General features: G+C 49.6%; 9 protein-coding genes across 9 annotated transcripts; 1 reads left to right on the top strand and 8 right to left on the bottom strand.

Annotated features, from left to right (window-relative positions):
* Window positions 1-4,739: 4,739 nt before the first annotated feature.
* On the bottom strand, window positions 4,740-6,831 carry CLUP02_11541 (uncharacterized protein; the record flags this gene model as incomplete). The annotated part of the gene is made up of 4 exons (XM_049290509.1): window positions 4,740-4,979; window positions 5,053-5,329; window positions 5,420-5,426; window positions 5,709-6,831. 4 exons carry the CDS (start codon window positions 6,829-6,831, stop codon window positions 4,740-4,742), a joined length of 1,647 nt encoding a protein of 548 aa, XP_049147654.1.
* Window positions 6,832-6,898: 67 nt separating this feature from the next.
* CLUP02_11540 (uncharacterized protein) lies at window positions 6,899-7,512 on the bottom strand (the record flags this gene model as incomplete). Its single annotated transcript, XM_049290508.1, has 2 exons — window positions 6,899-7,306; window positions 7,378-7,512. 2 exons carry the CDS (start codon window positions 7,510-7,512, stop codon window positions 6,899-6,901), a joined length of 543 nt encoding a protein of 180 aa, XP_049147653.1.
* A 602-nt stretch (window positions 7,513-8,114) lies between these two features.
* On the top strand, window positions 8,115-9,524 carry CLUP02_11539 (uncharacterized protein; the record flags this gene model as incomplete). The annotated part of the gene is made up of 6 exons (XM_049290507.1): window positions 8,115-8,219; window positions 8,281-8,519; window positions 8,591-8,940; window positions 9,006-9,226; window positions 9,292-9,371; window positions 9,494-9,524. The coding sequence occupies 6 exons, from the start codon at window positions 8,115-8,117 to the stop codon at window positions 9,522-9,524; spliced, it is 1,026 nt and encodes a 341-aa protein (XP_049147652.1).
* Window positions 9,525-9,561: 37 nt separating this feature from the next.
* On the bottom strand, window positions 9,562-10,146 carry CLUP02_11538 (thioesterase superfamily protein; the record flags this gene model as incomplete). The annotated part of the gene is made up of 1 exon (XM_049290506.1): window positions 9,562-10,146. One exon carries the CDS (start codon window positions 10,144-10,146, stop codon window positions 9,562-9,564), a length of 585 nt encoding a protein of 194 aa, XP_049147651.1.
* A 733-nt stretch (window positions 10,147-10,879) lies between these two features.
* Window positions 10,880-11,588, bottom strand: CLUP02_11537 (uncharacterized protein; the record flags this gene model as incomplete). Its single annotated transcript, XM_049290505.1, has 3 exons — window positions 10,880-10,944; window positions 11,039-11,255; window positions 11,307-11,588. 3 exons carry the CDS (start codon window positions 11,586-11,588, stop codon window positions 10,880-10,882), a joined length of 564 nt encoding a protein of 187 aa, XP_049147650.1.
* Window positions 11,589-12,832: 1,244 nt separating this feature from the next.
* CLUP02_11536 (uncharacterized protein) lies at window positions 12,833-14,456 on the bottom strand (the record flags this gene model as incomplete). The annotated part of the gene is made up of 2 exons (XM_049290504.1): window positions 12,833-13,127; window positions 13,186-14,456. The coding sequence occupies 2 exons, from the start codon at window positions 14,454-14,456 to the stop codon at window positions 12,833-12,835; spliced, it is 1,566 nt and encodes a 521-aa protein (XP_049147649.1).
* Window positions 14,457-15,468: 1,012 nt separating this feature from the next.
* Window positions 15,469-16,080, bottom strand: CLUP02_11535 (uncharacterized protein; the record flags this gene model as incomplete). The annotated part of the gene is made up of 3 exons (XM_049290503.1): window positions 15,469-15,544; window positions 15,600-15,684; window positions 15,837-16,080. The coding sequence occupies 3 exons, from the start codon at window positions 16,078-16,080 to the stop codon at window positions 15,469-15,471; spliced, it is 405 nt and encodes a 134-aa protein (XP_049147648.1).
* A 268-nt stretch (window positions 16,081-16,348) lies between these two features.
* CLUP02_11534 (uncharacterized protein) lies at window positions 16,349-17,293 on the bottom strand (the record flags this gene model as incomplete). Its single annotated transcript, XM_049290502.1, has 2 exons — window positions 16,349-16,445; window positions 16,524-17,293. 2 exons carry the CDS (start codon window positions 17,291-17,293, stop codon window positions 16,349-16,351), a joined length of 867 nt encoding a protein of 288 aa, XP_049147647.1.
* Window positions 17,294-18,949: 1,656 nt separating this feature from the next.
* CLUP02_11533 (Na+/H+/K+ antiporter P-type ATPase) lies at window positions 18,950-22,812 on the bottom strand (the record flags this gene model as incomplete). The annotated part of the gene is made up of 8 exons (XM_049290501.1): window positions 18,950-20,176; window positions 20,235-20,583; window positions 20,643-21,049; window positions 21,114-21,354; window positions 21,427-21,697; window positions 21,806-22,345; window positions 22,441-22,508; window positions 22,595-22,812. The coding sequence occupies 8 exons, from the start codon at window positions 22,810-22,812 to the stop codon at window positions 18,950-18,952; spliced, it is 3,321 nt and encodes a 1,106-aa protein (XP_049147646.1).
* Window positions 22,813-23,547: the final 735 nt, after the last annotated feature.

The following is a 23,547-nucleotide window of genomic DNA, read 5'->3' as shown; positions in this document are numbered from 1 at the left end:
TCCGCTAGGTTCTTTATACCCGGCTTAAACTTAATCTCGATATTAAACGCTACGAGTTCGTCTAGCTAGCGTAGCTATTTCCCGTTTAGTCTCTTTTTTATATTTAGGAACTATAGGTTAAAATAATTTATAAATACTACGACCTAATCTCGGCTATAAGCGAGGTAGTATTACTAGTTCTTTAGTACGTTTACGATAGCTAGTAGCTCTGCGTTTTTTATACTATAGCAGCTCTTTATATCCGTTAATTTCCTCGACCTATAAGTAATTAGGTACTAATTGCCCTTAAATAATTGCGTAATTACTAAGCTAATAGCTCGAGCCGAAGCGTCTATTTATAACCATATGGGCAGGGTAGGGTCGAAATATCGTAGTATTGGCGCGTTAGTAAATATTACTAATAGCTTTTTAAATAACTTTACGGCTAGTATTAGTAGCTCTAATTATCCCGGTTTTGCTTTCTTTAGTAAGTCTATTAGAGGTGCTATTATCTTGGTATAGTTATTAATAAATCTGTAGTAGAACCCCGTAAATTTAAGGAACGTCTATATATTTTTAACGCTCCTCGGAAGTAGCTAATTCGCTATGGCTTCGGTGCGCGCGGGTTCTATTTCTACGCTTTTATTAAATATAATATACCCTAGGAATCTTATATACGATATATAGAACTTATATTTACTACCGTTTAGATATAGGTTCTATTACCGTAGTTTTTATAGTACGCTATATACGTACTCTTTATACGCTACGTAGTCGTTACTATATATTAAGATATTATCTAGGTATACGATATAGACGGTATTAACTAGGCCGCTTAGAACGTTATTAATATGCGCCTAGAAAGTCGCGGGCGCGTTAGTTAGCCCGAAAGGTATAACTAAGTACTCGAACTGCCCGTATTTAGTACGAAAAGCCGTTTTTTACTTATTACCCTCGGCTATACGTATATAGTAGTACGCGTTCTTAAGGTCTAGCTTTATAAAAATAGAGGTATTAAATAGTCTATTTAATATCTCTTTAATTAGCGGTAGCGGCGTTCTATCTTTTTATATAATCTTATTAATCGCTCTATAGTTAACGCAAAGTTATAGCTCTCCTCTTTTCTTAAGTATAAAGAGGATAGGTGCTCCTACCGGGCTTATAGAGGGGCGTATCTAGCCCCTAGCCTCTGCTTTTATTAAATAGTTACGCAGGATCTCGAGCTTATAGTTCGATAGTAGGTAAATAGGTCTTTAGGGGATAGGCGCCGCGTTGTCTAGTTCGATACGGTAGTCGTGCGGTGCTCTATTTAGTAACGAGATAGCCTTCTTTTCTAAAAATAAGTTATTAAAGTCTTAGTAACGTAGCTTCTAGTCCTCGGCTACGCTCGCCAGTACTACGTCGCTATTTATAGCTAGGTTAATTACGATGTGCGCGAGTGTTATTAAAACTAAGTTATCTAATAGCCCCTTTTTTAGGGTGTCTAAGTAGATATATCGTTCGTAGATTAAATACCGCTACTTTTTTTATTTTTAACTAATTAGCGGGTCGATATCCTCTAGCTAGGGGAAACCGAGGATAAGTATAGGTACCGTAATATCGGCTATTACGAAGCGATATAGCTATGTCTCCGTTACGTAGTTACTATTAGTAATTCGAAGCTATAAGTAGTAGCTTCTTAGCGTCTCTATCTATTTACCCTCGACGTTTACTAGTTATAGTAATAGGTAAATTCGTAAATTAGTGTTAAAGCTATTAAGTAGCCCGATACTAACTACGTTCCTTTCTATTTCTAAATCGATAAGGGCGCTTAGCTTTTCCTATACGTAGTTTAGGCGTATATAGGTCGGGACGTCTAAGTACCGCCCTTATTAATCGCTAGCTACTCTCTTTACTAGGATAGTATTCGAGCTCGTTACCGGTCCGCGCTACTTAGCTAGGGCGAGGTCTAATTAATAGCTAGCGGCCTTATACCCCTTTTAATTATATTTACGGTATATAACGCTCGGGTAGCTATTAGCGAGGTACCCGGTTTTATTATAGTTATAGTATTACTAATACTACTCTCGCGGTCGCGGGTAATCCCTTATAATATAGCTAGTCTTTTTATAATTATAGTACGTAGTATCCTTACTAGGCGAGTTACGGCGTGTTCTTTATATATTCGACTTATTAGCGCCCTAGTATCTTCCCGCTAGCTTATTTAAGTTTAAGTTAGAATATTACCTAGGGGACGTTCGTAGGCTCCTTACTAATAGCGAGGATTATTTAATACGTCTTATTAGCGATACTAGCTATAAGTAAGTCCGCAGAAGTTCTATTTGCGATACTATTATAAGGCGTAGTTCGGGCCGTAGCTTACTTATTAGCGTAGAGATCCTCTATTTCTTTATTAAGATATATTTTAATTCTATCTCGAGCTTATTAATGCGGCTAACGAACTCGTTAATTTTTTTTTTTTAGCTTTGTGAGGCGCTATTTAGTTATATACTTATTACTATTCCTTAGCTAGCGGGATCGGATAAGTTATTTTATAAAAAGGTCTCTAGTTCCTCTTATATAACCTAGTCTATTATAAAACCGAGGGTCCTTTAGTAGTCGAAAATATAGTATATTTAGGAGGTTTTTATACTACTACTTAGGTAGCTAACTATATACGCTACTTTATTACGGTCTATTCTTATTTATTAAGCTTATAGGTCGAAGCGATAATAATAATTAAAGAAGAAGCTTTATAGATCCCGTACCGATTTATTAGTATATAATAAGTTAGGGAGGGATAGCGGTCTAAACGTAGACGTTCTACTTACGGCGCTTATTTAAGTTAGGAGGGAGCTAGTAAATAGGGGCTTAGGTAGTACGAACTCGTTGCTTTATTATTATTCGAGCGGCGCTTTAGGTACGGCTTTACTTATCGAACTATCCTTAGTCCGGGGGTTTACGTTTCCGTTTATATTAAAGCTAACGTCCGAGGCTACTATAATTAAAACCGTAGCCCTTAGCGCGGGGGCCGGGCTATCCGAGGAGCTCCGTAAGCGTTCTAAATTTACTCGTTTTTTATATAGGCGCTCTTTATACGTTACGATAAGGATTTCTTTTTTTAATTATCGTTCTTATTCTTATAGTTCTATTAGCTTATTACTTATTATTTAGTTTAGGTATTAGTAAGTAAGGGTAGGAGGTTTACTATTTTATTCGAAATTCGTTAATACTCCTAGCGATACGGTCCTTTTACGTCGCCGCTATGTTAATAATCTTACTACGCTTTGTTCTTATATTATTTACTAGGGAGGAGGCGACTCTAGGGGGTCCGATAGAAAAGAGTCGTCTTTTTCTTATTATTATAGCGCTAACTGCGCTCTCTCGCTACGTCTCGTTCTTACCGGTATTTTAAGCTTCTAGCCTAGTCCCCTTCGTAAGTAGAGATTTTAGACTATTAATAAGTATGCGATATAGGGAAAAAGCTTATAGAGGCTAACTACTATTAGGGTTTAAAAGAGGAATTACTAAAATTTACCCTTCCCTCGAGGTATACTACTAGCGCTCTATATATACCTAAGCTGCTCCTTTGTTACTTGGTCCCCCTCTTTATACCCCCCTAAGCTATTCCTTAACCGACGAGGCCTGACCGGCGAGGCCTGATAGGCGTCCTCGTCCACGCCATGATGCCAGATGCTACATCCTTGAGGACCGACATTTCGGGATACTTGCTAAGTAAAGAATGTTAGGAATGATCGAAAGTCCAGGCAAGTGTAAAGAGAGTGTGTAAAGAGTCCAAGCTAATAAGAACGCAACTGGACTAAACGCTTGATGGGGAGAAATGAAGAAGAGGGGCCTCTTTATCGAACCAGTCAACCCGGGTTGCGATCAGTCTGATATGATATTGATACAGTACGCATGCAAGACATCAGGCAAAGTGAAATTTATCTCATTCACAGATACTCCTTGCTGAATTGCTTGCTCCCTAGGAAGCCGAGGTGACGTGGCGTTTGCCCTGCGATTAGGCTTGAAACAAGTCAAGCCGAGGCGGCAAGAAGCCGAAATTGTGTGGCCGATCCGCCTCCTCATAGGAGAAAATCGTGTGCCAAGGGGCTCTGGCTCGCCTTGGAAAGAACTTTTGTATGATATTGAAGAAATGATGGGCCGTCGACGATAAGGCACGCCGCACAGTGACCGGAAGAGGCCCTTACACCCCGACCTTGGGATGCTGTGGCGGCTGACGGCAGCCCGCAACTTGGCAGAGACACTTGGCTTTTGGGTTATCTAAGAGATTAAGACGGCTTGGTCAACTTGTTTTTCATGCTATCTTAATGATTGTTGCAAATCATGCAGTGATACATGATCATAAAATGCATTGTCTAATAGAAAGCTACTGAGAGCTTTACGTCGCAAGTTTCGCAAGAAGCGCAACTCGAGGGCAAAATGCGAATATGTACTGATTAGAAGTCAACTGAGGTTCAACATCAGGCTCGTTACCCGGGCACACACTTAAGAAAGTCTGCGGCGCAGGACGTATATAAAATAACAGCCACATCTTGGCCTCAATTCCCATCTAAGATCCCGGACCCTTGCCTGATGGAACGCCGGTAGACTAGCTCAGCTCAAGTCCCTGATGGTTGTGCAACAGTGTCTCGGCATCTCTCAGGCACCTTTCATTTTCCGAAGCGAGCACGTATAGCTCCGGATAATTCCCATCGTTCAATGTGGTAAACTCGTGCAGCATGGGTCTGCTCCAGTCTGCTGAGCGAAATTTACCAATCTCAAGACCAGTTGGCCGTCGGGTCATTACCAGCCTGGCCTTGACCGAACCCAAAACCGTACGTCTCCGGTTGTAAAGGTTGAGATCCGAGTGGGCTACCAGGCTTGCCACTCTCAAAGGGAGTACCAAGAAGTTGCGCAAGCCTCATTGTGAGATTCTGGTCTCGGTTGGGCAAGTTCCCCATCAGTCCTTGGACGAGATACATCGGATGTGTTGCCGTGCCGAGCAAAGATTGCAAAACCTGAGTATCAAAAGAAAAGAAACGTTAGTCTGTGGTCGTGGCTTCAAAGCTCGCACTTCAGATCATGTCTCACCTGTGCATCTTCACCGAGACTAAAACCCGGGATGAGTGGCACACCACCGCCGTTGTTGCCGACCAAATTCTGGGCGCGCATTATATTCTGGGCATCATCGACGGCATATTGCGCTGTCCGTTGCATCATGGCGCACGCCGTCAAGACACGCTTCAAGTCGCAACCTTCAGATTTTTCAAACTTTTGAAGGAAATGGGCGAAATTCCTTGTTGCTGCTAAGTCCCCTCGAGCACGAGCAGAGCCTGGAGTCTCGAGCACATCCGTCAAAAGAGTAATGCTTGCGCAAAGGGGGTAACACAAGATTCGCCTGCAAATGTGAGTCGAGTGTCTCAGACCAAGGGTGACAGCTTCGTGCGCGGAGACTTACCATAGGTCTGCATATTGGGGCGTTGAAATGGTCCTAAATAATCCCAAGGTCGCGTGCGCCGCCATGCGGCATCGCTTCTGCGAAAAAGACAGCTGAATGTAGGGCATTTCGAAACCAGCGGGCGTTCCCATGAGGACAGCTACAGTCGAGTATTGGTCATGCCGTCTAGCCGCCCAGTGGACCATCATTGTGCACCTATAGAATGCCAACTGCAGGTTGAGGATATCTGGTGCAATGTCTGACCCCAATGCAGGGGCTTCATATGATGGCTGGAGGTTTGCGGGCATACTTGATCTCCACTCTTCAAGGAGAGCATCTAAATCGATGATGGCCTTAACCAGATCGGCGTCGGTAAGGCGGAGTCCTTTCGCCGTGTACAATCGTCTTCGGATTGAAGACTCAACCATCGCAAGCTTCGCTCTGAGGTTCAATATGTCAACACCTTCTCCCCAACCGCTGGGCAGTTCAGTCTCAATGTCGTCATCGTCTTGTATCGAATCCAGGCCATGGTTGAGACCCGTTTCTTTATCCAGTATGTAGGCCGCCCAGAACACCCGACTCCGTGCTTCAACATCCTGAGCACACATGGACATCATTGTACAAGGCTGCCGATGTAGTCCGATGTTTTGAGACAGTCTCACTGCCGCAGAAGATAGCAGAGTCGCAGTTCTGGTACATGTAGTTCCTTGCATGAAAACCGCCATGGCGACAATGGCCTGTACAGAGAGCAAGTCGCCACCCTTCACTATCAGCTCTGTCAGGACAGAAAATGCATTTTTGAAGAAAGGCCAGGCAAGTTGACAAACTTCTTGGAACGCGCTGTTGATGGTTTTCCACCGCGTCCCTACAGAGATGACGGCGTTCATGTATGCCCATCCCGACGTACTATTGAAAGTGTCGTCCGCTTCCGGTAATGTTTCGAAATGACGCACGAAGTAATGAAAGTTCAAAAGCGGGTAATTGCTGATGACGTCGTCGTAGAGAGGCATCAAAATAGTGATGGCTTCCTCCCTTTCGAGTCGAGGAGTGAAGACTTGTCTGTTGAATGTAGAGCAGTAAGAGGCGGAATTGACCTCTCTCATACGGCTTGCAATTACGGCAAAAACTGGCATCTTCCCCGAAAGTTGTGACGGCGGTTCGGGGATCTCTCGAGGCTGAGGGACGGGTGTCTGACTGCTTCTTGAATCAGGCGCCGACAATACCGCTTCATCACCCATGGGGTGATCTGACGGAACATGACTAGCTGCAGCTTGCGGCGCATCAAGTCGGTGGTTCGTTATCGGGACTGTGCTGTTTGGTATGGCCGGGCCTGCAAACACGGAGACGGAGGCGGCATCAGTTTCTGACGGCGATATTCTTGTCGGCGGTGCTCCTGGTCTTGGAAGCCCAGCTTGATTGAGCACGGCTTCCATTTTGGATAGTCGTTCCTCTAAAGCTTGGATGTACATTTTGCTTTAATATTCAAGTCAATTTCAATATTCAATTGAGAAAGCCAAGAGTCATGTAAGTGAGCAGGCTACGAGATGATCGTACCTTCGACCAGGCCCACGGCGCCTCTGTACTTGCTGGTACACGCACTCCTGACTGCGATTGACGCAAGGTGTACATGATGGAGTCCTTCCATCGCATTTGATCTTCTTCGATTGGCATCGGAGACAGGCCTTTGTTTCCACGTGTAAGTGTCTGTCGTTGAACGTCCTTACTTCTCAGGGTCTCACAAACCTTCGCAATGCGAGAAGCTTTGTCTTGGGTCCGTCCGCTCTGGACGGACTCAGTATCCATAGCGTCCATGGCAAAGCATGTATGTTGGTGTGCCACGCCGGTGCGCGGGGGTGTGGGGATACCGGACCGCCAACACCCCGGACGGTTCAGTTGAGAATCGGACGGCTGTTTCGGGAATGAGTCCGGACTGAGCGACCCACTCGGCCAGGCGGCGCGTTACGATATGCTAATGACACCTCGGCTCCGAATAGCAGCCGGCAGTCCGCAAAAGAGAAGTAGATTGAGAATCCGACTAAGGCTCCAGGATCGAATCGGACAAAATGCAGGAAAACTTTCACAATAGATGAGAGAGGAAGAGGAAGTAGTTTCATGATTGGCCCGGTCACGTAATTTCCGGAAGTAAAATGCATCCGTGCTAAAGGGTTAGGTAAGGAGGCTGCTCAGGTCCGACTCAGTTAAACCGCCGCAAAGGGAACTTTCCGCAAGTAATCTATGCCGTATGGGGACACAACCGCTTTGAGCACTCTGGAGTCTGCACACTAGACTTATGGATCCTTCAATGGCTCCACGGAAGCAAATTGTTACCGAGATATCTGGATGGGATTCACTACGGGGTACGAAGTACGAATATTTAATTCCACCACGACCACGATAAGTTAACAACTGTGTCGATTGAATCCGCCTTTACGAATACAAAGTCCGAAAACCTTGTTTGCTTCCGCCGCCAGGATAATGAGGGGATATGGATAGGGGTACACCACTACAAACTCCGCTAACTACTAGCGGGGTATTGATGGGGCTGCAATTGTGTGCTCGTAGAATACATGATGGACCTCTATAAGAGCCAGTGCCACCACGGCCATGATTATTATCGTAGAGCTATTAATTAGACAGCAACTCTACCTTTACTCACTCGCATGATTACTGTGAAAACTTTCATCTTGTCTTGTATTCCGAAAGCACCACACGCAAAATGGCAGTCATTGCAGTTGCCGGAGGCACCGGAAACGTGGGCCGAACTTTGGTCGAGGCAATCGTGGCCACTGGCAAGCATGAGGTCAAGATTCTCGCAAGAAAGGTAGGTCACAATGCTAAGGAATCGTCATTCTACTAGAATTGGTACTAATTTATTTCTTTAGGCAAACCCCGAGTTGGAAAAGAAACTCGGAGCTTCGATCGTCGTAGTTGACTACGCCGATGTAGGAGCTACTACCAAGATTTTGGAGGAGCACAATGTCCATACGGTCATTTCAGCTATCAACATGATGCCGCCACCAGGAGAGACTCCCCTTGAGTTTGAGCTAATTCGCGCCGCCGACGCATCAGCATCGACCAAGAGAATGATATCTAGCGGATGGGGCGTCCCTCACAACGAGAGGTTAGTTTAGATCGAACGCGGATGATATCCAGAGTTTCAGAATTGCACCCTGATACTAACTATCAATGAAGTCAAGGCAGCCAATTGGGTTCTGTGCCCAACAAACTTCGCGCCGCCGCTCTCTTGAAAGAGACCAAGGATCTCGAGTACACCGTCGTCCACAACGGCTTCTTCCTTGACTACTGGGCGACACCTATTGTCCCCTCGTATATGAGCCCTTTTACACTCTTTATCGATATTCCAGGCAATGCCGCAGCTATCCCGGGCTCGGGAAACACGCCTTCAGCCTTCACTCACACCAAAGATGTGGGGAAGTTTGTAGCGGCTGCCCTGGACTTGGACAAGTGGGAGCCTGACACTTTCATCGTTGGCGACAAGGTTACTTTCAACCAGTTTGTTCAGCTTGCGGAAGCTGCCAAAGGTACTTTCATATTGGATGCACCACTCAAGGAGGCACGGTCCCAGGCTAACTGACGATACAAAAAGGCACCAAATTCAACGTTGCGTATGACAGCGTTGAGAAACTCAAGACTGGCCAGACGACAGAACTTCCCAGCCAAGTGCCTGCATATCAATTCTTTCCCAAAGAAGCATACCAGGGCATGGCCTCGGTATTCGGTCTCTGGTTTGAAAATGGAAGCTTCGATATCCCCCCCGCTGGAAAGAAAACACTTAACCAGATCTTCCCTGACATTAAGGCTTGGACTGTGAAGGAAATCCTGGAAACTGCTTGGAAGGCTTGAACTTACAAAAAGTCGCGGTGCGATGTCAGGGAACGGGGATCTACAAGTTCGAAATTCAAATGAATTTGTGCATATTCATGGAGGTTCAAAAGCTAGAAGCTCAACATGTGTCTCTCTTTGAAAGAAGCTAAAACTGTCTCACAGTCATGTGGACTATCATGTCTGCAGATATAAAGCCCTGTCAAGGTTCCAATAACTTCCAAGAAATGAATGTGGCCTGACGTTGTGTAGACCGAACCCTCAATGGCGCAAGTGTATTTAGATGTCCCTCCGAGTCTCCAATTATCATCGATAGAGTATTACATCTTGACTCTGGGAATCCCAATCCATATCGAGTCGCAGATCACTAGCTCCATACCATCCGCGTCTTTGAGGACAGCTTTAAGCAGGATCTTTTTCCCACGGATTTCCTTGATTTGCCCGGTTCCTAGCACAACACTAGGCGTTTTGATGGGTTTGAGGTATTTGATGTTCATCGAAGAGGTGACTGTGTTCATCTTGAAGATCGGGTCGTCCCTCTCCGTGTCCATGTTCCTCTGAATCAAGACGCCAAGGACCTCGTCGATCAGAACTGCAGTCATGCCACCGTGCGCGATGTTGGGATAGCCATCAACCCCTCTTGAAAGCGCGAATAGGGACGAGAGTTCGGTGATGACAGATCGACCCGGGGCCTCGGTGTGAAAGCTGATGCAAGCTGGTATACCGGTCAAGTTATTGAGTGTTTTACCGAAGAACCTGTCGTGTGGGTTGGCGTTTTCTGGTACCCGGGATGGCGGAATGAAAGTGACGACTGACGGGTTTTTGAGGAGTGCGCGACACCAAGGGAGGGCCTCTAGTTCAGCGACCGTCTCCGGTAAGTTTCCGTCAATCTGATTTCGACTCATGATGAAACAAAGCTCCTTTTGTAGAGTAGTTAATGCACAGGCGCTGCTGTTGTGTATTGAACGCGAAATTGGCGATGAGTTGCTACCTAGAAGTCCAAAGGTCGCTACCAAACAAGCGAGCTGGACCTCGGCAAGGATTCCGCAGCGCTTTCAGCGTGCATGTTTCACGTGAGTAAACAGTGCATCAAGCTTCATAATAGGTGCCAGCCAGTTACCACTAAGCCATATGAATTAGTACTTAACCCAAAGTTGGATTGACACTCAAGAATATCAATCAGAAGTTTCTAGTACCTGCCGTCATAGTTCATAAGGATTGATTTGTGGACCTATTTCAACATGCTGGATAGCGTCAGTACATTGACCTTCTGTTTTCCCTAACGCTGATCTCTTTTCGAATTTTCCAATTAGGCGTATCGAAAAGGATTAGAACGGCAACAGTATGGATTGAAAGGAACAATTCCAAACTTGCTATTATTCCAAGTAGAGATATGCTGACGCTATCAAGCACCCGATGGGATACGTTGCGCACTTCTGGTCAACAACTTTGAGCTGGAGTCATTGAATCATGGAGAAGCAATTCTCTATTCGGAGACATCACAGACTTGAATATCAAGTCGTCGCGATTTGAAAAGTTCTGAAATTACTTGAACAGTCATCGACTAGGATGCGCTACATTCTTATACGAACTACATGGTTCTCTTCCTAACGTGGACACAATCGCGTTCAGTTCCTCTCAAGCTGTCGGGGCAGGAACCACAGCCAAGGTAACCTCGTAGCAAGGACGGTCTGCTCTGACGACTGGGTTAAGATATTCAGTTAGCTTCGAGATCAGAGAAAAAAGGCTTGGTATGAGGAGAATCATAGATCGAAGGATAGGAAGCCAGACACTCACCAGTGTTACCGGGAGGAGAGTATCTGGCCTCGTGCCTCTCGCCGGAAGCACTTCTGAAGCAGATAAAACCACCTGGCACGGCGGCTCTGGAAACAAAGTCCAACTCGACCTGCACAGCATCCGTGTCTGGGTTGCATCCATACACCGGCTGGAAGAAGGCCTTGGGGTCTCCACGTTCCGTCATGAACATCTTGGTCGTGTTGTCGTCTGCGGTGTACTACGAAGTGTCAATAAAACGCCAACGCCAAACTGCGATCGATCAACTTACTTCTCCGTTAATGACGGCATGGATGATGCCCCTCGACAGCACGCCGTTGACTAGGGTCAAGTTGAAAGCAGAGTCTCCAGCTGGGCTCAAATAGAGATGCTGGTCACCACCGCCTGCTGACCACAAGTTGATGTAGCGATTGTGAATGATGGGCACTGAAGCGTTCTGAACCTGGATTCCGAAACCGTCGGTGATGTTGTTCGAGAGAGGTTCCGTCGGAGGGGTGCACGCTGATACGACAGCCGCAGCCGATAGCACAGTCTTGAGAATTGAGCCAAGCATCTTGTCGCTGGATTTAATCAAGCAAATGTCTGAAAAGTGAAGTCTACCTGCAAAGACCCGAATTACCCTCTACCCGGAGAGCGCGGAGGCTCGATATAATAAGCCCTGAAACTTATCGCACCCCAACGGTGCAGAGGCTGCCAAGACATAGACGAATACGAGATGCTGCATTGCTGTTGCATTGCGTCGCTGACAGGTCGTCCGTTGCAAGCTTAAATGATGTCGCGGTGATTAATATTCTGCGGCCAACAGGCGGCAGAGGCCTCGATCGTCCCATGGCCAACTGGAGGATAGCACTCCAGCAGGCACAGCGGTCTTACCCCAGCATATCAGCCCTGTTGATGTTACGTCCGAGCCTGTCTTTCCTGCCAGATTGGGGCTTAGTGTATTACCTGCAAGTAAGACCAGGGAAATGTTGGTGACCACTATCAGATGCGGCCCGGACAGGTACGCGTCTGACCTCTCTGCAATCTCACAAGATCAAGGGCATCCAATATGCATAGATAAGCACTATTGACTCTCCCACATGAACACGCTGATGTGGTTGGTCTTGCTTGACGCGACGAGGTTTACGGAAAACTCAATCGAGTTTTTCCATCCGCCCCTCTTTCGATTTCGAAAAGCATTCGATCAAGGCTGGCCTTCGTTTGGGGTTTATTCGCCATTCTCACATACGCATCATGAGCGCTCAGCACTGTCTCTCACCGGCCCACCCCCTCATCAACAATATAGTCACAGCGAACGCTAGTGATAGTATCTTTCCCGGCTTAAAGACTTCGTACTGGGTACGAGTCACCCGGACGACACGCGATGGGGTGATGTCAGTGTCTACCTAGGTGAGCTGCATCTGCCTTGCTGTCAAGTCCCAGGGAAGGTAAGCTGGAGAGGAAGGGCAATCTTTGAGTGGGCCCGGGAATAACAACCAACACAACAACGTTCAAGGGAACCCGAGCGCCACTCTTGCACCACTGCCGACTGGCTTCGTCATTCTGTCGGCACTCTCGATTATTCCTCATTTGATTCTGTAGTGAGTAGTTCAACGAATTATCAAGATCGCCTTTGAGGCTGAGGCATATTCACGTATAATCAGGGAAAGAGTAACAGTAGTTGGGTGTGGTATTCGCAGATACCAAGATCATCACGATTGATTCATTTCGCTAAAAAGACTTCCGCTTGCTAATGCTGAACTGTTCCTGTAGTGTCCATCCTGCAAATTCCCGGCCGTAATATTCTTAGATTCCACATTACGCAGAGTCATCCGTCTGCTTCTCAACATAGTCGGCCTTCTGTGATGGCTTGTCGCTCTCGAACTCCTGGGGCATAGCGATAGGCCGGTTCTTGGCAAACTTGACCGTGGCAAACACGGAAGGAGAGTCCTTGAACAGCATTTCGATCTCCTCCAAGTTGCGGCCCATAGTCTCGGGGAAGAGGAAGTAGACGCTGACGGGAATGCAGGCCGAGATGACGGCGTAGACAATGTAGTATTGGTAGCCGATCGTGTTGAGGGCAACGGGGGTGACCATGACAACAATGAAGTTCCTGGGCAACTGTTAGTAAGGAGAGATGATGGAGAACGAGAAACATAGTTGCGACTTACCAGAGCCAGTGGTTGGCAGTAGAGATGGAAGACATGGCCATGCGGAGACGGATGGGTGCAATCTCGGTGCAGTACAGGAAGTTGGCACCCAAGAAGCCGATGGGCACGAAGGTGTTGAACAGGTAGATGAAGCAACCAGCGGCGATCTGGGCAGCAGTGTTGTCCTTGGGGAAGGATGTGGTGATGGCCAAGCAGGTCATGCAGGCAGCCATTCCGAAACCGCTGAAGATGAAAACAGCACGGCGACCGAATCGATCAATGGCGAAGAAGGCCAGGAATGACGAGAGGAACTTCCATGTCAGAGCACCACCAGCGAGGGCCTTGGACTGCTCGGGCTCCATGCCCAAGTTCTGCTGGAACAGGATGGGAGCGTAGACGGAAACGAGGTTGCTTCCCGACATCTGCTGGTAGAACTGGAGCAGGATGCAGAGTCCGAATCGGTAGGCGAGCTTGTCATCGCCCATCTTGAGCATGTCGGAGAGCTTGGCGGCGTTCTGCGTAGTCTCCTCGAGAGAGTGCTCGATACCAGCAACCTCGGCCTGGACTTCAAGGGAGTCCTCAGGCAGGCCACGGAAAGCAGCGATGATGGAACGGGCCTCGGCAGAGCGAGCCTTCATGACGAGCCATCTGGGCGACTCGGGAAGGAAGTAGATGCTACCCATCAGCATCAAGGAGAAGAGAATGGCAATCGCGATAGGGGGACGCCATGTGACGGGGCCAGTCTTGAACTCCCAGAAACCAAGGTTAATCCAGCTCTCCAAGACGTAACCGACGCAGGTGAAGAGACCAGTCAGGACGACCTGGCGACCACGGTTCTTGGCGCCGGAGGTCTCACTCTGCCACACGGGCACAATAGAGCTGAGCTGACCAACTCCGAGACCAACGATGAGGCGACCGACGATAAGCTGTGCCAGGTGGAAGGAAGCACACTCGAGGATCTCTCCGATGAGAGTGCAGATACCGGCGAAGAAGATGACATTGCGTCGTCCGAAAGCGTTACCAGACCAGGAACATGAGAGAGAGCCAAAGAGGGCACCAATAGTAAAAGTAGCAACGACGAAACCCTGGAGAGTTGAGTTGGCGTTCTTGGTCTCGCCGGTGGTGTTGACGGTATCGATCTGAGGGAAGGTCTTGACCCAGTCCTCAGTAGTCAGGAGGCCACCGAGGCCAGCCTGGTTGTATCCGAAGAGGATAAAGGCCGGGCAGACGACGAGAGCGATCTGGATAACGCTCAGGGCATTGCCTGTCTGACCGAAGTAGTTTGCACCCATTATCAGGACTGATGTTTGTGGGCGCACGCACGGCTGTGATCCGAATTCTTCAGGTGACGGGTGAAGGTTCAGCCTGAGAGTATGTCCGCACGGTAGAAGTGAGAACAGACAGTCGACAAGGGATGGGATAGAGAAACCAAACTAAAGGCACACGACATAGAGGCGAGGCGACCTCGTTCTTAAGGAATTTCATCTAGCGGACCGCGTTCATCTCAATGTGACTGTCCCTTGTGGGGAAAGGTCTGCGGAGACCCCGCGGGATTCTGACCGCAAAGGCAGATTCATAATCCAAACTCCAAACGAGCTTGCCTCTCCGTTGAGGTAAGGGTCAGCAATGTGGAGGGGCTGCGAGCAAAAGATGGAGAAAAGAAGGAGAGGGGAGATGGCCCTGGCGGGCCTGGGGAGTCTTGGAGAGGGCTCGACAAGGTATCGAGTGTACCAGGGAGTAGGACGGAGTAACCCAGCCGCAGCGTAAGGTGAACCAAAGCTACGAAGTATTCGTACGGGCGACGGCGGGCCTTCCTGTGTCGTCAATGCCGACTACGCTCCGTTGTGCGTGGCCCGGTTGACTCGGCCAGGGCTAGGACGGAAGTCGACCGAGCCAGCCACACCCGTCCCGTTTCCTTGAGGGCGATAGCTTCATCACACCTCCCCCGTGGAGACGCTCAGACGAATTGTCGTTCCACCTATTCGCCGCCTTCGCTCATGACGACCCTCCCAGGTCCCGCCTTGCTGCTTAAATCCCTCCCACCATCCAGCAAGCAAGCTGCGGAACCGGCCTATGGTACATGGCGGCTAAGGGGGGCAGAAAAAGCCAAAGAAGCTTGGTCGTACGAGCCTAGATGCAGGCCTTAGAATACTACGGATGCAATGGATGGTTCGGTGTATGGATTGTGGGAAAAGGGTTCCACCTACAAACACACGGCGCTTCTGTTGAAGTGTCGTTGAACGATTGAACCGTTGAAGATGATCCGCCCAGCACTGATAACGATGCCATGCAATGCGGCGAAAATTAAGCAACAGCAGCCAAGACGGCAGCATGCGATGCCAAGGCCCCAACGTAGGCCAAGAGTTGACCAAAAGGACCACTATCAGTGGATGTGCGAACCGAAAAGACCCCCACGTCACGACCGGCTTGCTGACTCGCGGCCTCTGAGAACACGGCGCGAACGGGGATAGTGACGACGGCGTAATACACGGCGTAACTTAGTAAGACGCGCTATGCCTTCTAGAAGACGCGCAATAAGGTAACGGCATAAGGCCCGCGCCCGTTTCCTCTCCCTTCCCCTTCGATCAGATCTCATGTATGGAAAGGGGCCATTGGTGCGGCGTGGAATCTTGGAAGCATATAAGTCTCAGGACGGCCCTCGTGTTCCTTACCTCGCCGGCCGGACCCTGGCGGGTGACGGCACTCGCTACGAATGCGACGAGCCGATCGGCTTCGCTCTCCCTTTTCACGGCGAGCGTTGCCCAATGCAGGTGTATGACCACTAGCTGCGGCACTTGGGATTGGGTCCGTAACCTGCATGCGAGATTCGGTGATCCATCCGCGCTTCGGAGGTTTACCGAGTCCACATTGTTCCTGCGGTTGCGGCTCTCTTGTGACTGTTTTGCCAATACTCATTGCAAACTCTTTACGACCACGTTACTCAACAAGGAGCAGCCAAGAGTCTGGGAACTTGAAACGTTGAATTCTGTGAGTAAGTAATCAGTCTGATGTGACTGTAAACAATGTGTCAATTGCGAGCCATGGTTCCACCCTGTTCCGTGATGAATCTAGGCGTGCGTATCTGTAATGGGCGCAGCCGAAAGCAAAACCTCTCGCGGAATCCGTGACGTGCCCAGAAAGCTTCCTTCTTCCAACCTCCAACACTCATGTTCGCGCAACCAAGCTACTCCAGCTTTTCCCCAGACGTCGATGTTTCGAAATACGCTTTCTTCACGGTGACAAGTCCGCAATGCGCGAGAACGCGGGGGACGAACCCTGGTCTGTGACGTTCAGGTCAGCCCAAAAACCACATTTTCGGACGGCGGTATTGGATCGTCCGGTCTTCTAGCGCAACTCACTTTCCGTCTAGTTTTCGTGATGCCCACTTGTCGACGGCCAGCAACGCGAGCACGATGGAGGCATAGAGAGGAATCCCCGCGGGGTAGTCTCCCTCCCACAAAGAAAGCGGGTGAGCCATGACCACGGTGGCCGTGAAGGTTTCCCCGTACGTTCTGAATCCCTGGAGATGCTTCCCGAACGTGGAGAGCCATCGGACCCAAGTGAAGTTGTTCAGCAGCTTGATGGACGCTCGGTGCCACTGCGCGTCACCATGCACGTACCCCAACGTGGAGGCGAGCGCTCGCTGGAAAGACGTTGCCTGGAACGTGGCTCTAATGAAGGGAATATTCCCCTCGCGGACATACCCAGCCAGATGGAAGCTTCCGGCCGAGAAAGCCAGTCCTAGAACGAGGTCGATCAAGTTTGGCACGGGGGGTTCACCGGTGATGACGAGAGGGTAGTAGTATCGGGCCAGCTCGATGGTCCCGAGAATGACATGGATCATGAGAGGAATCCATGGCAGCGCCGTATACTTTGCATGAGTCGGCGTCGAAACCTTCCTCCAACTTGGGACTAGAAAACGCAGGTACGTGCTCGAAATCCAGAAGATTTCGAGAAAGACGTGGTGCTTCTCAAAGAGCAGCTCTGCCGCGTCCCAGCCGTCGTTGATGCGTGCCCAACTTGAACCCATGATTGTGGGTCGGAATCCAGTTCCCTGCAGGTTTCCTGCCGTGTCGTTGGGCGCCTCGAACGGGTTGAAGGTAGCACGAAATAAACTCGGAGACTTCATCCGGGCGGTGGCGTGGGGTTTCAAATAGTTCTGGGTACCTTTTCGCAGACTAGAAAATCCCAAAGTGCATTGACGGCGGCTTTATATTTCCTTCATCCCATCCTTGCTTTGCCTGGGGTTGAAGGATTTACTTGCTACTGGCTAAATCTACTTGATCAGCGGCCATAGCCATAGGAGGCACTTTGGTTTGAACGGTCAGAACGTGTGACACGTACAATTTGTCCCTCACGAAGGATTGATTTAGTGCTGACGTTATCTGGCACGAGCTTCACGAAACCGCTGTACATCAAAGTCGCTCGTAAATGCAGACGGGAAAGATTCACGCTGGTTCGACAGCGCGTCAGCAATGTCCGTGTCAAGTCTACGCCATCTACCTCATCCCAGTCGCTAGGCGTGCCAGGCCTGCGTCGCCAAGATCGCCTATAGATCGGCGCCGTATGCCAAGGTCGGGGTCGCTCGGTTCGAAAGGCAGCCTTTCCAGAAGCGGCAACAACTCGTAACTCCAAGATGCAATGCTTCAGCTAGCGACGCACTGTCATCAGCGGCCGCGCGGAGGCTGCAACTCACTCAACCTGATCATCTTCCAGAACAATTCGGAAGAAATCGGCTTGAGGTCAAACCTCGCTCAACATCTTATAGCCGCAACTATCAAGCGACAGGTTGGAATTCAGGAATCATTGCCGGATCTAACCCACTTGAAACGCAATAAGTACCGGAGCTTACAGAGGAACTTTTTGATTGACTACCACCGACAGGACGAACCTTCTTCCAGAAATTCCGGAACGTTGGCAGGACAAAACTCAATTGAAATGCCACAGCTCGCCTCGAGTACTGGGCGACCCAAACTGCGCTAGAGTAGCATCTCCCTCCTCAACGTCTGGTCGTATGGTAAATTCCCGAGCTGCTCATCATCCACTGCATCATCCACTGAGAAAAGGAAGATGATTGCAATGCCTGGATTTCGACAGTGGCACGTCCTGTGGCCCCTGTAGACTCATGCATCAAAAGGTGCTCTTTCAGAGCTAAGCTATAAATTCCCAATTCCGCTGATCATGGATGGAAATTGAAATATACAACGAAGAGATGAGGTGTGAAAAGATGACCGCTATGCGTGAACGGCAAGAATTACGATTAGGTCTTGATCTGTCACGAGATATGGATGTGGTTAATGCTGCCCACATTGAGTGGGCCCGCTTTTTGTAACATGATCAAGGCCTTGAGGAAGGCTGACCATATGGGCCGATTGTAAATTATCCAATATCGTCTCGTGGACGACGTGACTATGTGGTATTAGAGATATTTACTGCATCTCCAGCAGCGCCATGGTATTGGCTGCCAAAATCATTTTGCATGATGTCCTGACTACTCACACCTCAAGCTATAGGTGTTGAAATATGTGTGAAAACGGTTCTCAACATTGGTTATTGAGCGACGGGGTCTAAGACAGGCGCAAAACGTCATATGAATTTTGACACAAGAAGATATAAAATTCGCTTGCAGAGTCAACGCTGGCTCGCTTGCTGTATGGAAAAACAATATTACATCAATATGCCTTCCCTTTGACTCCCACTAGAAAGAACCTTCAGCCCAGGGGTATTTCCTTTGCAGTAGACGATCCCCGACCCAAGCCCCCGAATCCAACGCCGATATCTACATCTACCACGCACACTTTGCAATTATGCCCGTAGGCCACGTCCGCACAGCAAACTTTCTCGCCTCGTCAATGAGAAGAATACCCAGACCAAAAGTCATCGGCAGGAACCAGTACTCGACAGGGACAGGGGCCGTGGCGAGCGTTGTCTGGAACTCGGGAACGTACAGCCAGAAGATGGCCATCAGGAGCGCAAAGATAATGGCGGGGAAGAGGTACAAGTTCTGCGTGCGCTTGTTGCCGATGGGCGGGTGCTGGAACAGCGACAACCGACGGGTGCGGATGGCCAGGAGGTTGAACCACTGCATGACGACAAGGTTGACAAAGTAGATTGAACTTGCGACATTGAGCTTCTGCTGATAGTAGTCCGGGTCGATTGATGACGGCAAGTTGCCAAAGGAGAACCAAATATCGCTGAACTTGATGCCGTTGCGCTCCAGGTACCAGTAGGACATGGCAAACGAAGACAGGGTCTCCAAGACACCCACCAGGCCGTAAGACTGTACGACGAGCTGCCAATCAACGAGGCGGTCCTTACCGGGCACACGAGGCTTACGAAGAAGCACGTCGGCCTCGGGCGCTTCGTAGGCCATGGCGATGGCGGCGGCGGCGTCGGTGAAGAGACAGATGATGATCATGAGGAAACTGCTGAGGATCTGGGGAATGCCGAAGAGAACGTTGGTCATGACGGGCCAGAACTCGGAGAAACTACCAGCCGGGAGGAGGTAGGCGACGGTCTTCTTGAGGTTGTCAAACATCATGCGTCCGTACCGCAGGGCCTCGACGACGCTGGAGAAGGAGTCAAGCAGAACCATGTCGGCGGCCTCGATGGCAATATCGCTTCCGGAACCGAGGGCGATACCGACATCAGCGGCGCGAAGAGAGGGTGCATCGTTGACGCCGTCACCGGTCATGCCTACGATCTCGTGACGGGACTGGAGCTCGCGGACGATGCGGAGTTTCTGCTCCGGCGTCGTGCGGGCGAAGACGATTTCCTGGTATTGAGCCAGCTGGTCCCACTGCTCTTCGTTGAGGGTCATCAACTCGGGGCCGGAGAGGACGAGGGCTTGACGCGGGGAAGACTCGAGGTCGTCCACGATGTGTTTGATCGAGGGGTCGACGTGATTGATGCGTTGGAGAGCCGAGATGTCGTCGACTTGCGAGCGAGGAACACTGATAATGTTGCATTCGGCTGCGATGGCCTGGGCAGTAAGAGCGAAGTCACCAGTAACCTACACGTTGTTAGTCTTCTGCGTAACCTAGAAGTGCAGAGTACCGGGAGAAGCTTACCATGAAGATGCGGATGCCTGCGCCACGGAGGGTGTTCATAACCTCGGGGATCTCGGGACGAGGAGGATCGACAATTCCGACAAGACCAACGAGCGTAAGACCGGATTTCGCCTGGTTATTGATTTCCATCTCGTACGCGCTGTCAGACGGGTGACCCTTGAGAGCAGATCTTGAGATGGCCTTGCGAGCGAGCAACAGCACACGACGCCCCTGAGCTGACCATTCGTCCTTGATCTGCTCGATGGATGCACGAGTTGAAGGGTCCAGAGCGGTAGTGTATCCGGCAGGGTTAACGTAGTTGCTCAGTCTCGGCATGAGCACATCAGGAGCACCCTTGATGGTCAACAAGCTGGTTGCACTGTTAGATTATGCCATTTGTTTGAAGTCCTGTTCGACGTGGAAACTTACACATCGCCCGGCTGGAAGACTGAAGCAGTATCGGAAGGCAAAGCAAGCGACAGTCCATCAGGGTGTGACATGCCGAGAACGCGAATCATGTACTTGTTCTTGCTGTTGAAGGCGAGTTCGTACTTTGTCTGCCAGCAACGGCGCAGCTCAGCGGTCTGCCCCAGGCTCTCAGAGAAGCGCAGGATGGCCTGGTCCGTGGCATCACCGTGAATGACGCGCTCGTGGAGCGGCAAGCGGACGGTCGCGGCATCGAACTGGCCGGCGTTGCAGAGACCAGCGAGCGCACGAAGCTGCTCCAAGGAGTTGTTATTGGGGTGGTTGTGTCTGTCGACTGCGATCTTGTCCCGGGCACCGTCGGCCGTCATCTTCATGGTACCGATGGCACACTCGGTCACAATCATTTTGTTCTGCAAGATGATTGGTTAGTTCCCATACTATAACGAACTAGGTATGGATAATTATGCAACTTACCTGGGTCAGAGTACCCGTCTTGTCGGAACAAATAATCGAGACAGAACCAAGTGTTTCGACAGTCTTGAGCGACTTGCACAGAATCTTGTTCTTCCGCATCATGTTGGCGCTGATGGTCATGCTGGCCGTCAAAGCAACAGGCAAACCCTCAGGAATGAACGCTACAGCGACCGAGACGCAAGAGATGATCAAATTGGGAACGTTGATCCAGTTAGGATACTGTTTCCTAAGCCATGCACCCCTGTCAATGGAAATTAGGAGTTGGCGTTTACTTTTTGTATAAAAAAAACATGTATCTGGCCTGATGGCATACCAAACAATCAAAACAAGCACAATCATGAGGAACATGATGGAGCAGATGATCAACACAAAGTGCAGAACTTCGCGTTCCAGAGTTGTCAACCCCTTTTTGGGCTCGTTGGTCAGCTTGGCGATGCGTCCGAAAATAGTGTTGTCACCGGTGGCCACGACAACACCAGTGCAAGTGCCCGAGACACAATGTGTGCCCTGAAGACCGATGCATCGAGTCTCGAGGTAGTTGTTATCGGTCGAGTCAACCGAAGCGGGCAAAGGGACAGACTCTCCTGTTGTTTTGTACTTTGTCAGTGGTTTTTCCCAACGTCAGAATGGAAGGGAACCTCTGGACCACCAGTGCCTAATTTAACGAAAGCCACAACAAGAAAATAACTTACCAGTCAAGATGGCTCTGTCAAACTTTGCGTCCGAAGAGACCTTGAGGAAACGCACATCAGCAGGCAATTTGTTGCCTGACTTGACAATGAGAATGTCACCAGGGACAATGTTCTCAGCCATGAGCTCAACCTGGTTGCCATCACGAATAACCATGCAGTTCTCAGGCAACATAGTCTTGATGGAGTTCATCACGCGCGAAGAAGACCAGTCCTGCCACATGTTAAAGGCAGCCTGGATGAAGAAGACGGCAAGCAGCACGATGGCCAGCGCCAAGTTAGCCACGGCGGGCGGGCTTCCCAGGGGCTTCCATGCGATGAAGACGAGGATGGAAGCCACGAGGAGAACTGTACCGAAGCCCTTGAAGAAGTATCCGAGAATGCGTTTTGTGTGGTTTGTCGGGGCCGGCGAGGGGGCGTTCTTGCCATAGTGTGCTGTGCGGCGCTGGACCTGGTCCGCGGATAGGCCGTCGGCGAGGGAGGACGACTGGCGTCTGAGAAGCTCGTCGACGGAGAGGGTGTGCCATTCGAGTTCCGAGAGTTCTGCAGAGATGCAGATGGTATTAGTCGCTGTAGTTCACGTCGATTTCGAAACACAATAGATCAAGACGAGGGTTTTTTCAGACTGCTTCACGAACCTGTTGCGACATTTTTGGCCTTCTTGACGGCTTCAGTCTTTGTCTTGTACTCTTCAATTTCAAAGGAACTTTTCGAAGAGGGTTGTTAGCCGAGAGAAAGATGTTGATGAGGCATTTCTTGTCATTGATTTGTCGCATGTTGTTCCACACTTACACCGTGCGGTACTGGATAGGAAGCTCAGCAGCAGCGTCAATGGAGTTGCGTCTCGACCGGACGGAGTGTATAGACATTGACGTGTTTGACCGGGCATGATGAAGAGCCGGATCAGCGTTAGAGCGGTGAGCCTTCCTGCCGGCCTCCTCGTCGGCGTCCCAGCGAATGCGGTCTCCGGCCGCCTCCTTCTGGTGTTTGAGCTCAGATTCGTCGTCCATTTTTTCTATGCGGTGTTTTTCTTCCGGGTTGGCAAGTTTCATGCAACGTGATCACAAGATAAGAATAAGGGTAGAATAGGGTTTTCCGGGTTGTCAGGACAGCTCAGAGTAACAACGACAACAATAGGAGGGAGGCCTCACTCAGAGGAGAGGGAGAGAAGGAAGGGAAGTGAGAAGTGAGCGAGTCTGTGAGCAGATCTGCACTGCAACGTCCTGCAAAACATTCAGGGTCTTATATACGAAATGGACAAGGCAGGGCCACGAGACAATAGACGGGACGGGAAGTCCAGAAGAGGGTATCCGTCTTAACCCTCATGTCTATCATGTGCTCTTGGCATTTGGGTATGCAAATGTTTACGAGAGACAATCAGCCTCTCCCAAAAGGTACGGTACCGTACACGCCGCACCGCCATTGCGGAGATTGCGGCATCCGCATTTATTCCATCACATGGCATGGGCTGGGACTCGACGCTTTGCTTGACTTGGATCGACTTGGGATGGTGTCAAGTAAGAGGAACACAACAAGAGCCTGTTTTGGTCGCAGGAAAGGGAGGGGGGGAGACACGGGAAACACCAAGCGAGCGGCTTTTTCTTCTGACTCCCGAGGAGTCGGTTGGATGGGATGGGATGGTATGGGCAGGGCGTATAGTCAAGAGAAGGAGGAGGGAATGGGGGTGCAAGTTCACAAGTCGCGTTCCCCAGTTCAGGGCAGACGATACAAGAGACAAGACAAGG

This window comes from Colletotrichum lupini, chromosome 6, assembly GCF_023278565.1.
Source record: "Colletotrichum lupini chromosome 6, complete sequence".
NCBI lineage: Eukaryota > Fungi > Ascomycota > Sordariomycetes > Glomerellales > Glomerellaceae > Colletotrichum > Colletotrichum lupini.
The sequence above is the reverse complement of the archived record's forward strand: the minus strand, read 5'-3'. Positions and strand labels throughout refer to the sequence as shown.